The 15,380-nt window shown below is 44.5% G+C and overlaps 1 protein-coding gene across 2 annotated transcripts in view; it reads right to left on the minus strand.

Moving 5' to 3' along the window:
* DPP4 (dipeptidyl peptidase 4) overlaps positions 1 to 2,844 on the minus strand; it is an 81,165-nt gene extending 78,321 nt beyond the window's left edge. For both annotated transcript variants that reach the window (XR_010591572.1, XM_008178461.4), the window contains exons 1-2: positions 2,611 to 2,844; positions 2,003 to 2,087 (exon numbers count right to left, since the gene is read on the minus strand). Coding sequence is in view for 1 of the 2 variants with exons in the window: in XM_008178461.4 (XP_008176683.1) it covers positions 2,003 to 2,087; positions 2,611 to 2,616 (91 nt within the window). In the remaining variant the exon portion in view is untranslated. The remainder of the gene's footprint in view (positions 1 to 2,002; positions 2,088 to 2,610) is intronic.
* Between the last annotated feature and the right edge of the window lie 12,536 nt (positions 2,845 to 15,380).

Genomic DNA, 15,380 nt, shown 5'->3' on the forward strand with positions numbered 1-15,380 from the left:
ATTTCTGAACCGATGAAAAGAACTGGCTGTGATAGAATGTTGTTATTATTGATTAATCCCAGTTCTCATTGACAAGATTCCAGCATCCCTGTCAGTCTGAAAAAGAAAATACTTTGTCCCACTTTTTTACTAGCCTCTGCAAATACTGAACCCCAGAAGGAACTGCTGGCAAGCTGTCCCAGGTACTCAGACAACATGCTGGCAAAATGCACATGCACCTCAGGGACTATCCCAAACCAGGTTTGTCACATATTGTCACCTTCCTTTCCATCTCCCCACAATGCTTCCTACTGCTTACCTAAACATAAGTACCACATCAACCCATCTGCCAAAATCTTCCCATGTACACTTTCCTGCCAACCCACAAAATCATTTCCTGTGCTGCTTTCCCCTCCCCCCCCCCCATAACTGCCTGATACAGTTGCCCAATTTTCACTTTGAAAATCTGCTTATTTTGGATAGACAATCAGGCAGGAAAAAAAACAGATAACCAACCACCAACAAAAAACAAGCATCTTACTGGAGAAAATCCTAGCAACAGAATACCTTCAAGAGTTGTACAATAAGACCCCTGATTTCTATTAATATCTAGTATTACTTTAAGAATGATTGATATAAATTGTAACACTATATATAAATTACACTATGTTAATCTCAATTTTTGCTCCAATTCACTGCTGTATCTTCAGTTTAAACTGTGGAAAACCCAAACCTTCTTAGTATATCTAAGTGCTGGACAGGCTAGTTACTTTAAGAATACACTACAACTATTTTCTGTCAAACTATATCTGTAACCCTTTCTTGATATTTACATTACAAAAGGATTTGCACAATGTCTACTTTACAGCGGGAACATTCTATTTCTCTCTGGTTTGTTACAAGTCTGTAATGTTGAATTCTATGCTGTTATAACTAGTAGTCATGAGAAAGTAAAAAATAAAAAAAGAAATTGATATGTAATTGCATCCTATCAACTGGCAGCTCTTCACCAACTAAACATTGATTTAATATTGTTTTAGATCAGGGGTCGGCAACCTCTGGCACGCGGCAGGCCGGGCCAGTTTATTTACTTGCCGCATCTGCAGGTTCGGCCGATCGCAGCTCCTACTGGCTGCGGTTTGCCGCTCTAGGCCAATGGGGGCTGCGGGAAGCTGCGGCCAGCACATCCCTCGTCCCATGCCACTTCCCGCAGCCCCCATTGGCCTGGAGCGTCGAACCGCGGCCAGTGGGAGCCGCGATCGGCCGAACCTGCAGATGCGGCAGGTAAACAAACTGGCCCGGACCGCCAGGGTGATTACCCTGCCAGGCCTCGTGCCAGAGGTTACCAATCCCTGTTTTTGATTAACACCCAGGACTAGCGTCACACTTGAAAACACAAATTGACCAGAGTCCAAAAGTCTGTCTTTGATATGCCTCTGTTCCTTGATCTCTGTGACAGTGCTATATATATGATATCATACATTTATATAAAGTTGGTTTGGTTTCCGTAACGCTCTTTTAATGCGGATGTATTTTCTTATCTCCTTCAACCTGCCACACAAGATCAACAGACTCGAATTTTACTGTTAGGGCTACAATTTTCACTCTCTAGTGACAGGAAAACAAGATGTTGCAAAGTGACACATTTTGATTATACTTTTTGGTGTTTACTTGGGAATTGAGATGGCTGATTATTTTAATTTTCAGAGGGGCTTCTCACCCCTGGAATCCAGAGACAACTTCAAAAATGAGTTAACCTCCAGTTTCTGCCTGAATGCACATTAGTCTCACTGTCTCCAGCTTAACTATTCAGCAAGATCTTTGCTGGGAACACTTTCCAGAACTCAGTGGGTAATATTACAGTCTACTTTCTGGCTGTGGATTCATTATACCCTGCAGAAAATAAAATCTAGCAGCTCTGGACAAATAACTCATTGGAATACTTGAGTTTTCTTCAGAGATCAGCCTAGTTTTCTCACTCACATTATCAGGGTCTCTTCAAAGACGACTATTTTAAACTTACTTTTTGTCAGTAAAGCTACAGGAACAGCTATGGCAATAACAATCACTGCAATCGCAAGCAACCCCAACAGATACTTCACTACTGTCTGGAAAACATGAAAAGAGAATACAAAGTTAGACGTGCACGATGTGTGTTAATGTGCCAGCGTGTAAAAGCCAAGTGACTGTTCCAGGGCTGAGGCGGTGTGCGTACGGTACCAACGTGTATGGTTGTGCACTTCGAGTGGTTCCAGGGCACTTTATTGCACAGTGAGAATTTCGGCGTGTGTTCCCGTGCCGGCGCGTGCTGTGTGGGGGGAGTACCGCCGTATCTTTGTGGTTGAGCGCTACAAGCTCTTCCTAGCATAGCAAATACGCCTTCGCATCTCCCGTGTCTGGAACAGAAACGTGCAGCCCAAGCCCCGGGTGAATTTGCTCACGCGCAAAGAATGTTGCATTCCCGTTAAGCGCTGCACAGTCCAGGCTGGAACTACCCTCCTGCCCCGAGCAGACAGTCTTAAGAGGGAGGTCTTAACATTAATACCATTACAGCTCTATCTTCAAAACCTGGCGTATTGAGCTGGGGGGTGAAGTAGCCGCCCGCGTGCAGCGACAGAGTTACTTACTGACCTTCATGACTGGGAGCTGCGGGAAGCGGACCTTCCCCGTGCGGCTGCGAGCGGCAGAAGGAGCGAAGCGTCTTCCTCTCTGGCACACACGGCGGACTCCCGGCTCCCCAGCACCTAGTTAAATATTAGCGCGGCGCGAGGGCGGCGGGGGCTCAGTCCCGGGGCCCCCCCGCGCGGGACAGGACCCCTGGCTAGCTACTTGGGCAGTGCGGGACGGGAGCCGCGGGGTGGGCGTGGCCGGGCTGGGTGTGGCGGGGAGAAGCCGAGCAGCTGCCTTGGGCTGGAGCGCGGGTTCTAGCGGCGTGAAGAGGTGGGGGCGCTGGAGCGTAGGGACAACCCGGGGGGGTTCCCAGCGGTTGCCAGAGGGCTGGAGACTCGGGAGGTTGGTGCCCAGTGGGGCGGGCTGGGGTGGGTGGGAGTGCGCTGGAAGAGGCGGGGTTGCGATTGCTCCCAGTGAGGTCAAAGGGAGCGGGGACGGAACGTAGGCTGCTAAAGTTTCCTTCACTTGTACGGAACTGTTACTAACCAGACACGGGAAGAGACACAAGTGCAGCAAGTTTCTAGAGCGGAGTCCAGTCTCCGTGACCATTTGCGCGGGGGACCGCCAGGTGCTGCTGCTGGTCAGACGAAATGTGCCAGGGCATCCTTTCCACAGGATGGCGTGTTTTCTTTAGTCCAGGGGTTCTCAAACTTCATTGCATTGCGATCCCCTTCTGACAACAAAAAATAATACATGGCCCCAGGGGGGGGACCAAAGCCACAGCCCAAGGGCTTCAGCCCCAGGTGTAGGGCCTATAACCTGAGCCCCATCACCCCATCACTGAAACCCTCAAGCTTTGGCCCTAGGTGATGGGGCTCAAGCTTCGGCTTCATCCCCAGCAAATCTAATGCCAACCCTGGCAACCCCATTCAAACAGTGTTGCAACCCACTTTGGGGTCCCAACCCACAGTTCGGGAACTGCTGCTTTAGTCCTCATTAGGTAACTGGATTTCCAGGGGAAATAAATCAGATTTTGTCTGAGTCAAGTCCAAAATGTAGAATAATGAGACATATATATATATATATATTTAAATAAATGATATATATATTATGTTATTTGTCCAGATGATACAGGCTGCATGTTATACCCAAACATGGGTGACCTGCTGTTCCCATTAAAGTTGATGGCAAAACTGCCATTAAGCTAAATTGAACTACTTTCTACTGCACTCTGCTTCTCAAAGAGCATTTATACAAGGCTTCAATGCACTTTAATTAAGACACTTTAAATTCACACCTTTATTTAAAATTTGGCTCAATTTCTCATGCAGACAAACTTGAAGAAAAACATTCCTTGCCACCAGTGACTGATAAAATTAATATACCAGGGATTAATGAAATATAAAATGAATAACCTGTAAATCAAAATTAAATATAGTATCATGTGGTCTGAAAGATGAGTATCAGCAACTTGTTAGAAATCTAGGGTTTTTCATAACAGTACTTTGTATTAGAGGTAGATTCTAGCCACAAAGTTTGAATCCAGATTAGATCCAAATCTCCACCAAATTAGAGGGTGTGAATTTCTGTTTCTATTTAGGCCCATCTCTGCTTAGTTTTCCTTGCTCAAAACATTTAATAAATATTAATGAATCATCACAACATCCCAGGGATGGAGGCAAACCTTTGTATCCCTATTATACAGATAGGAACACAGAACAAAGAAAGTATGTGACTTGCTAAAGTAATGGAGGAGTCATTGCCAGAGCCTTGGGAGAGAGCAGGAATTCCTGATATTTAGTCCTGTTTTCAAAACACTAGACCAGGGGTCGGCAACGTTCGGCACGCGGCTCGCCAGGGTAAGCACCCTAGCGGGCCGGGCCAGTTTATTTACCTGCTGACGCGGCAGGTTCGGCCGATTGCGGCCCCCACTCGCCGCGGTTCGCCGTCCCGGGCCAATGGGGGGGCGCGGGCCAAGGGATGTGCTAGCCACGGCTTCCCGCCGCTCCCATTGGCCCGTCAGCAGGTAAATAAACTGGCCCGGCCCGCTAGGGTGCTTACCCTGGCGAGCCACGTGCCGAACGTTGCCGACCTCTGCACTAGACAGACAGTAAAGTTATGGGCTTGTAATGGATGTTCCTACCTACTTCTGCCTCCACGCCAACACAAAATACCAGCTACTGTATCTGGGGATGGAAATGCATCCTTGATACATCACCCCAAAGAGTTTTACATACATTATGTCTCCCAATGCTCAGAAAAGGAAGATGGTGTTTATACACACTTCACAGATGGGTAACGCAAAGGCAAGTGTTTTCCTCAAAGTTACAGTGAATCAGCTGACTCCCAAGCCACTCTTTGAATCATTAGGCAACGCTGCCTCAAGCAGCGGATGAGCTGTTACATATCAGTAACTTCTGCCATTATCAGCTACTTGCATACTAAAAACATCTCTAACATACTGTGCTAGTACGGCCTTTGGCCTGACTCATCTTGGCAGCTACACTAAAAGAAGCCTATGAGGAACATTTTCCTGCTTGCGGTGAACATGAACCACATTTGCAACAGATAGCTCAAACTCCAGTCAGTCTTGTGACACCACTCCGATGAATGTTACTAAGCTTATAACCCATTCATATTTTAGTGATACCGAGTGATTTTCCAGTGCCAATCAGTGATTAATTTGCATGAGGGAAGTAAGTGTCTAACTGAACCTGGCACATGCTCCCTCAAACCATACAGTGGATCATCAGACCCTTGCCCAGTCAGGCTTATGGGTCCAGATTCTGATCTCAGTTACACCAAAATAATCCACGGAGTTCAAGAGAACAGCACATGACCTACAGTTACTCCTCATGATAACAAAACAGCCATTGTGTATAGCTCAGAAATACTTGAAATTCTGCATGCCTGACCAATACCCAGATCTAGAGTTCATTGGTAATGTCTGGTAATTTTATACTTTTTGAATTTGTCTCTCACCATAATATGAAGCTTGCAAAGTTGTTCCAGACAGGTCTAGTTGTTTTTAATCTCCTTCACCCCATTATTTTGTTTTGCTTTCCCTATATCAGAGATATTTATGGCACAATCTATTAAGTGAAGTTCCTTTGGCAGCAATTTACTTCTTCTCGGCAGGTTTATGACTCATGACAGTGACCTGTAACTTGTCCATGTTTTGGACTGAGGGAATAAGCTTATTCGTCTTTTGCTAGATATTGCAACACATACTGGTTCATCCTGGAACATAATGAAGAGATACAAACTGAAGTGCAACAGGCATTATATACACATTAGTACAACTTTCTTAAATGCGGCCACTGGCTGCATGCAGCCACCAGGGGCTTTTCGTGTAGCCATGACAGCCTCCTGGGCAGTGATGGGGGGGAGGGAAGTCAAAGCATTACCCCCTCCCCCTGCCTCCTTGTTGCTCCTGGATGTGCTACCCTGCACCGCCTCTGGAGAGAGGTGGAGCACAACGCTGCAGGAGCAAGGTGAGTTCTTGACCCATGTTGGGGGGAGGGGGGTTGGGCAGCAGGCTCCAGCAGCTGAACTTCAGCTGCAGGGCTTCAGTCTCCGGCCCCTGGTTCCAGCTGTGTGGCAGTAGGCGCTGCCCCCCGGCTCCAGTCCTGGGCTCCAGTCATGCAATGGCAGGCACCAGGAGCCAACCCAGCCCCACCCCCATCGCAGCAGGCTCTAACCATAGGGCTTTGAGTGCCAATCCCTGGCTCTGGCCATGGGGCAGCAGGTACTGACCCCCAGCTCTGGAGCTTCAGTTGGCCTCTGGCTCCCAGTTCCAGCTGTGCGGTAGCAGGTGCTGGCCCCGGGCTCTAGCCGTGCAGCCTGAGCCCCTCATGTTGATCCCCTGCCCCATCTGCACAGCAGCAGGTGCCGACCCACAGCTCCAGCTGTGCGGCCCCAGCCCCTGGTGCTATCCCCTGCCCCAGCTGCACAGCAGCAGGCGCTGACTCACAGCACTGTTCCCAGGCTCTGGCCATGCAGTGTTGGGAGCTGCCCTGGGTGTCGACCCCTGGCCTGGGCCGTGCAACAACAAGTGCTGGCTCCAGCCATGCAGCGGTGGGCACTGACTCCTAACTCCAGCCATGCGGCCCTGGGCTCCGGCACCCAGCTCCGGGCTCTGGCCATGCAGCGGCCCCAGGCTCCGGCCCCACAGCTCCGGCTCCATGGCAGTGGGCTCTGATCCCTGACTCCGGCCACGCAGTTCCTGTGCCCAACTCCAGGCTCTGGCCATGGGCACTGAGCCCCGGCCCTGGCTGCATGGCAGCAGACTCCAGGCCCTGGCTCTGGCCACGTGACAATGGGGCTCATCACCCATTGCCCTTGGCCACTGCTGCCTCCTACAGCCCCGTATCCATCACTCCTGGACCCCGGTGCCTTCCTGGTCTCGTATCCATCCCCCATTGCCCAAGGTCCCCACTGCCTCCCCCAGCCCTGTATCCATCCCACCATCACCTCTGGCCCCTGCTGCCTCCCCCTTTGGCCCCGCATCCAGGGCTTAATGGGTCCTGGGGCTTGCTGAGAAAAGTGATATTAACAAACATGCAAGTATCACTTTTCACAGCAGACTTACTAGGTATCTGTGAAAACTGATACTTGTATGTTTGTTAATATCACTTTTCATAGCCTCCCAGGTAGCTACTAAGTGTGCTGTGATAGTAACAAATATACAACTGTTACTTTTCACAGCAAGTCCGAGGACCCATTAAGCCCTGAATGGGGTGTGGAAGGGCGAAGGGGAAGGCAGCATTATTTTTGTTATTGAGTTTGCCAAAAAACACTACAAATATAAATTACAATGATTTGGATCTGTATCTGTGCACATTTATTTGTTTTTCCTAAAGTTAATCAAGTATTTTAGGAAAAAGTGTCAGTGCAGCCATCAGTGAGAGTTGGTGGCTGCACTCTGAGGCCACCAAAATTTTTGTTGTGTGAACCCCTGCATTAGTACATAGCTAGATGCAAGGGACCAAGTAGTTAGTGCCACTTCCCTATCTTCCCATGCCATGTCCAGCTTTGGCTGCTACTTTGACTACGGTGTCAATTGCCACAGTATCTAGGCTTAGTTTCATCTTTGACTCCATCTCCTCCATCCTTGTCATCTTTGAAAGTTTCCATCTTAGGCCATTCATCTCTCCACCCCCATCGCTTCTCCATTCTGTTTATACAGAAACGAAGGCTGACCCTTGGAAGTGGTGTTGCGCAAGATTTTCCCCTTATAATTGGGTTTGGTAAAGGGTAACATGGAATTTATCAGGCACCCTATGTTTGACAGAGATTGCCTTGTGAATAAAGTCATACCAAAGTTTGAGAACCTTGACCCATCACTTCTAGCAGCTGACATCTTTCTTTCATACAATATGGACTTGCCCTCTTAGACTGTAAGCATTTTTGGCAGTAGTTGACTGAGAACTTTGACGTCCATTTTTTCTTTAAAACCATAAAATTTTCTTTTAGTCAGAACTCTAGACTTGAGAAGACAAATGGGGGTTCCTATACACTAAGGCAGCATCAGATAAATCCCAAGTATAAATTGTTTTATTTTGTTAACAGCCCTGTGATGGGGCACACCCCCATTCCAGTCAGGAGATGGCTAATGAGTACTGGGCTCAACCAGTACCTGAAGAGCCTGCTCCAGCTGAAGGAAGCAAGCTTAGAAAGGAGATCTTGGCACAGACAGGGGTAATCAGGAGGAAAGCTGTGGTGCCTCAGAAGTAGGTGACTCTTGTGTCCTTCCAGGAAGCTGATGAGTCTGTGCTGCCCATATGAACTTAATAGGATAAGCTGCTCACTGCAGGGAGGGTGTTGAAGATAAACCCCAACCCGGGGTCCAGATGTGCCATAATGCCATAGACAAATTGGACCTTTACAGGAAACCTCAGCTTGAACTTCTCCTTAAGTGAAAGACCCCCGTGCCTGAGAATCCAGAAAGGCTAGAGTAAGGCTCCCAAGTGGAGAAAGGACTTTGGAAGGGAAAGAGACACTGAAACTATCTGAGTGTGGCCCCAGAGAAAGGCCCAGCCTATCAGGAGCCCATAGATTGTATTGAACACAGAAGATTACACTCTTTAAATTGTATTCCTATGTCTTGTGTCCAAAAGTTACACCCATGAGGGTCTCTTCTATCCCCTTTCTTTCATGTGTTATATAGATATGTTGCCTCACTTGGATAGATGTATGCACAGAAAGAGAGGTTATTTACAAGCAGAAAGTGAAACCAAATTCTCAAATTGCTCTTTGGGGTATGCTTCCCCATATACTTAATGCAAATACCAAATGTGTTGTGTCCTTTATACTTTTCTAGCCTCAGCAAAGCTAGAGAACACATTACTGTATATTTAACTGGTTAGTTCTGCTAGAAATACACGGATAAATTAAAAGGGAAAAAAGCCACCTTATGGAGATATTGATATGCAGAACTAGAAACTTATTTGAGAATATATATATGATCTACATTAGCCATACAGTCTGCAATACATTGTATTTATATGTGAGGAAACATTGTGAGAAAGCATGCATTATACTAGTATAATGGCATGCCTCAGATGTATTGCAAGACTGAAGACAAAGTGCTTATAGTACTTGAGTAGTGCCGCCATAGAAAAACATATCCCAAAATGCCATATTTATGTATGAGAAAAAGGAACAAAGACCCAGAGTAATAGCAAACAAGGGGCAAAACATATAGTAGTCAGAAATGTGAGAAATACAGAAGAACTTATGAGAAAATAGGCATTGGTCCTGTTTCATTATGGCTCACTGGCCAACTTTCTGCATTATTATAGATGAGCGGGAGCAAACTCATTTTCTCGCATTAGCTATTATGGCATGGGGTCAGTTAGTCTCAATTTGATTCTCAGAGTTTAATCTGTCATTGATATCCCAGTATGTATTGTTGTTGTATTTTTAATATAACTATTAGAAAGTTAATGAGAGCTAATTTACTTCTTCTTTACTTAATTTTACTTAAAAAACCTGTTACACAAAAATAGCTCATGTTTTGTTATTCTTGAGTAGGGTTTAAGATAAAGGAAAAACAGAGGTAGGTCTTTACGTTGTTTTTAATAGTATCCTTTTCAAATTTGATCATTTACATTACTGGGAATGAAAGTGTTAATGTCTCTGTAGGAAGGGTGTGTAAGGCGGAGAAGGGTAGGTTGGGGAGTCAGGAAAAAACGTAATTACATTGGAATTTTTTTCCTGCATACTTTGTTTTTAATTTTGAAGTTAAAAAGGCCTAGGGCCAGGTTCTATGCTTAGTTACATCAATGTCTGTTTGGGAATGTTTTGGGCAGAAGAAAATGTTAACTGAAAGTTAGGAAGAAAAATCAGAGAATTCATATCCCATTTTTCAGTCATTATTTTTCTGTGAAGCTTTGCATCCTAACTCTGACCTGGCATCCCTTACTCATAGAAGAAAGCGCTCATACTTGATTACATTCTATTAAGTGAGGCATTTAAACCAGTCATTTGATATCTTCCTCCTTCCTAGCTCAGCGTGATTAGGAAACCTGGGGTTAAGAACAGAGTAGTTAGCTCTCTAAAACACCTATCCAAGCCAGAGTAATTAAAACATCATAGAAGTGGGGTTATGTGGCAGTGAGTACATGAAGTGGGCTACTGAACCTTTCACATCTAGTCACTGTTTCCACTGTTACTCAGGCTGGCCATGAATTAACGCAATTAACTTGTTAGCTGTTGTGATGACCCATGGGAAGTGTGCTGGTGGTCTTATTTCCAGTTCCTAATGAACTGTTCGCCCCACAGTCAGTACCCTTCTTGGCACTCAGCAGACCAAGGAGAGAATGGTTGTGGAGGTCAAGCTTTCTCCTGCCCCTAGATGTGACTCCCTCTAGGCCAAAGCTAAGTCATATTGACAAGGCAGACAATCTCTTAAGCTATCCTTATTCTCATCCTCCTGTCCTATTGTAAAAGGTGTGTGGCAACACCATGCAAACTGGTGCAGTCAGACACAACACTACAGGTGCAACCTGCCAGTTGGGTTGTCAATAAGTTCACCAACACCTTTACATCTCAAAGTGGCCACCTTCACAGGTCTGATTTATTAATGGAAAGTTCAATAGAAACACAAGAAATAACTTCACCCAGCTTTCTTACAGGGAGGCAGACTCCCCAAAGTCTATCAGTCCCAGGACCAGGCCTTTTACTCCCAGCACACACACACTTGACCTTGATTCCTGGAGTTAGGGTGGATTTAGGGTTTTCCTCCCAAATGTAACTCATCTCCTGGCAGCACACAGCTCCTTGCAGGCTGGGCTTCCTGCAGCAATCCGAGAGGTCTCTCACTAAGCAACTTTCCCTGGAACCTCATCTCCTCTTTAAAAATGTCCCTCATTGACCTCTGGTCACCTTTTACCAGGTCCAAGTACTGTTTAGCCAATAAACTGCCAACCAGCAACATAGGCAATTAAAACTACTTACACGTGGGATGAGATGGGCTTGTTCTCCTTAAAGAAGGCTGTTGCAGGAAGACTTGGCTCTGACCCCCTTAAAGGGGCCAGCTATTCTGTGGCATATATCTATTCTCTCCCTGATATCCTGGATGCCCTTCCAAATAGATAGTATGCCCCTTTAATTAAGTAAAACAAACATAATTAAGAAGTCAAACATGTAAAATATCTCTCCTAAGAAGAGTTCCAGTCCTCTCTAACTTACAACTGGTTCTTCTTACTGGGTTAACAGTTGTAACATGGGTAGTAGCCACTGCCAGTTAGTTTTTTCAATGTACCCATCTCATTTTGGAAATTTCATTTCTTATATGTGGCAGAAGGCATTTTATCTCAGTCCTCACAACACACCCATGGTACCCAACTGTTACAGCATCTCTGGTTTCCTTCCCTATAAAATGGGATAGTGGTACCCAAATGGGCAATAGTGAACAACATGCTGATGTTCCTGCCTGGGTGGTATCTAGAAAAGTCTGGAATCTACACTCAGATGTATTTGTTTATTATTATGGGCAGAGGGGAAAGAGTCAGGCCTATTTACAGGAAGTTCAATGTTATAATAAAATGAGATGTGAAATAAGAGATGAAATACAAACAGTTTTTTTAATGACAGTAAAAAGAAGGAAACCAAACAAGTCTTGCCCTCAAAAGCAGCTGAGGCTAATCTCATATTTACTCTGAATAAACAAAATGCCAAAAGGCTCAGCACACATAATGGGGCAGCTCTGTATCTCAAATACAATTAGGAGGGGATGCAGTATAGGACACACTTCTTTATGAGATTTAAAAATGGAGAAACCTCCATTTTCTGGTAGGAATGAATAACCCACTGTATGGTGTTGGGACACAAAAAGGAATAAATCCAATTTAATTATGAATGGCATTACTATTTTTCAATGCCCCCAAACAGCACAGCCAGAGGATAGGTATCCGTTCTATTCCATACACGACAATTCTATGGAGTGATTCTACCGTGGCTGTAAAACCTGCAGTGGGACAACACTCAATGAAAGTTCCCATAGGCATTCTGTCTGCAGAGGACAGAGGCATGTAGAATGTCTCTGAGAGTGTGAGGGAGTAGTAATTGCTACAAAAAGCAGCATGCATGCATCCCAGCACTACCCCATCTGCCAGGTAGCGAGAGATGTGGGACAGACCCTGTTCTACCAACCTATGCTCTCTTTGGGCACTAACACTTTCCCCTTCTTTGTGCTGGCAAAGCTCAAGCAGAACCCCCTTTCACTTCACCCCCAAATGAGTACCTGAACTGCAGAGAGCCCCATCTAAGTAAATAACTGACAGCTGCTGAGAGTCTCCTCCCCATATGCTTGGCAGAGAAAACCTATTATTTAAAAGGGGTATGAAAGCAGGCTTAGCTTCCAACCTTCTCTACAAATACAGCCCTCACAGCATGTAAAGACCAAACTCTATTAACAAACAAACCATGAGAGAACATAAAGATTTCACACTGTCTCCCCAAGCTGTTATAAATCCTCCCTCAGAATTGCTCAGCCTACACATACAATTAGCCATAATCTGTTACAAATACTATTCCTTATAAACCAGGGTAACACACTGCTGGGGACACCCAGAAGTTTCTCTGCAATGCACAGTCATTACCACTGTGCATTCACAGAAGATAAGTTTGCTGCTCTGTTAAAGAGTCAGTACATCACAGTTTATTAATTTAACTGGAGTGAATAGCCCTTCCCTTCAAAGCTGACAGCTTTGCTTACTGCTAACATGTAAATTGAGGTAAACCCATATTCCTTTGTCTAGGACAGATCTGTTTATCACCTCTACCTAGGCAAGGCTGTCTGAACTTAAACATGTTCTAGTAAAATCATACAGAGGGAATTCATAACTTCACATATGATGTTAACACATGCATTTTACAATGATAATAATAGCCAGAATGTTATTAGCATATGATGCCTCACAAGGCATATTTTGTACGAATACTATTGGAGTAGTGTGTAGGGTCTGAATATCAGGGTGTCTAGGATCACAACCAGAGAATCATAGAATCATAGGATTGGACGGGACCTCGAGAAGTCACCTAGTTCAGTCCCCTGCATTAATGGCAGGACTAAGTACTATCTAGACCATCCCTGACAGGATATCTAAAATGCTCTTAAAAATCTCCAATGATGGAGATTCAACAACCTCCCTAGGCAATTTATTCCAGTGCTCAACCACCCTGACAGTTAGGAAGCATTATTTTTCCTCAAACATAGGATATCATTCATAATATTACACTTGAAGTGTACAAGAAACACTCAGCAGCTTCTTTCACCCCATATGACTAGTCCTGTGATTTCAAAAATTTATCAAGAAGCATGTGAAATGATAGAAGAAATATTGATTCCCTCCTTCTTGCTCTAACTTATCCCCAAGTTATATCTTCTTGGCCTAACTATAGGGAAGAGCTAGGGTTATAAAATGTATATTTTTCCTATTAATATTGGGCAAAAAATACACACAGAACTTCTAGACACTGACTCCCACTTCCACCTGCCCCTTCATCGAAGAAGCAAGATGGTCTGGTAGTTAAAGCTCCAGACTGGGACTCAGGAAATCTGGTCTGAATTTTCAGCTCCTTTGTAGACTAGCTGTGTGACTCTGAGCAAGCCACTTACACATCATCTGTAAAATGGGAGTGACAACATTTCTCTGCACCATAGAAAAGTGTTTTAATAAAGTACACGTGATGCACATTAAGGAATATTGGCTGTGGAACTGTTAACATTCTGGAAACTACAAAGTACAAACACCTGTGAAGCCAGCTGGCTCCCACTATTGCTCTACCAATCCATGCAAAAAGAAGTATTGATTCTTTGCCTTATTTCATCCTGGCCTAACCCAAAATGGATCTACTTTACTCCATCCTGTACAAGTGAGACCTATAGTATATTTAAAGGGTCTTTTATAGTCTACCTGGAAAACAACTTGTATGTGTACCACATATTTTTCTTTTGAGCATAAATAACAAAAAGTGAGGTAATAAAAAAGCAAGACCACCCAGTGCTATAAAGAGTTAACAGTTGGAACAACACTTATTCAATAATTACCACATGGTTTCAGACTTGAATGGCTGAAAATTAACTTTTTCAGTTCTAGAATCTCTTGGAAACCAGACATTCTGCACACATGAGGTTAAACAAATAACATATGTGTTCATCTTCTCTAACAATGGCATCATAGAAGACATGAACATGTTTTTAAGAAGAAAATCTATAATCTGAGTGTTCCTGCTTTTAAAAAAAGGTAGAATATGAGAAAAGCTATATGTTTCTCTCAAAAGCTGTTCCAGGTGTCAAGTTAGAAATGGCCAATCCTTATCTGAATTTGCAATTTATTGGTTTCTGCAGAACTTGGGTGGGGAAGTAGTCAGCCCAAAGGAAAAGTTATGAGTACTGTAGAAGTGCTAATGCTTCAGAATTTCAGGAATTCCAAATAAAGAAGTCCCATGTTGCCTCCCTTTATGATTACTATTGATTTTGTGCAAAATATGTCTCAACCAAGAATCCCCCAAATAGTTTTGTTTGGACAGTGTTTAGATTATGACAAAGATTTGATCAAATGTGTGAGGAATGTGCTTGCCACTTATCTCCCTCCAGCCCACAAGTTTGGAAGTGAAGAGAATGTTGTAGTACACTTTTTGCAGCTTGTAGCTGAGCCCTCAGACCTCCCCTAAGCTCCATATAGTCAACCCCTCCCCCTGCAAACACACGTTCTCAGTCTCTCTACACACTCCCTACCACACTTACCTAAACCTTCAAATACAAGCTTCTTATTATTAAGGCCCTTCACAAATTAATCACTCCCTACTTATCTGCTCTTATGTCTTACAGTATCTCTTTTATTGTTGTACGCAGTGTAGTTGTAGCCTTGTCTTGCCATTAAAGAGACAAGGTGGGTACGGTAATATCTTTTATAAGAGCTCTGTGTGGCTTAAAAGCTTTTCTTTCTCACGAACAGCAGTTGGTCCTATAAAAGATATTACCTCACCCCCCTTGTCTCTCTAATATTTCCTCCAGTCCATCAACTATGACAGCTTCCATCGCTCATTGTCCACCTCTCCAACAAGTGCCTTTACTCCTTCTTCCATATTGACCCTTACTCATAGAATGCCCTCCCTGAAGGTTGCCCACAAAGCCACCGCACTGTCCTCTTTCAAATCCATACTAAAGACCCACATCTGCTATGATGCCTATAATAAATTGCTTGTTGGTTATGGCTAGGCAAGTGCACAGCACAAATTATGGAAAATATTAATATTCAGTGTTTATTTATGTCTTTAAA

Source organism: Chrysemys picta, chromosome 11 (assembly GCF_011386835.1).
Source record: "Chrysemys picta bellii isolate R12L10 chromosome 11, ASM1138683v2, whole genome shotgun sequence".
NCBI classification, from domain to species: domain Eukaryota; kingdom Metazoa; phylum Chordata; order Testudines; family Emydidae; genus Chrysemys; species Chrysemys picta.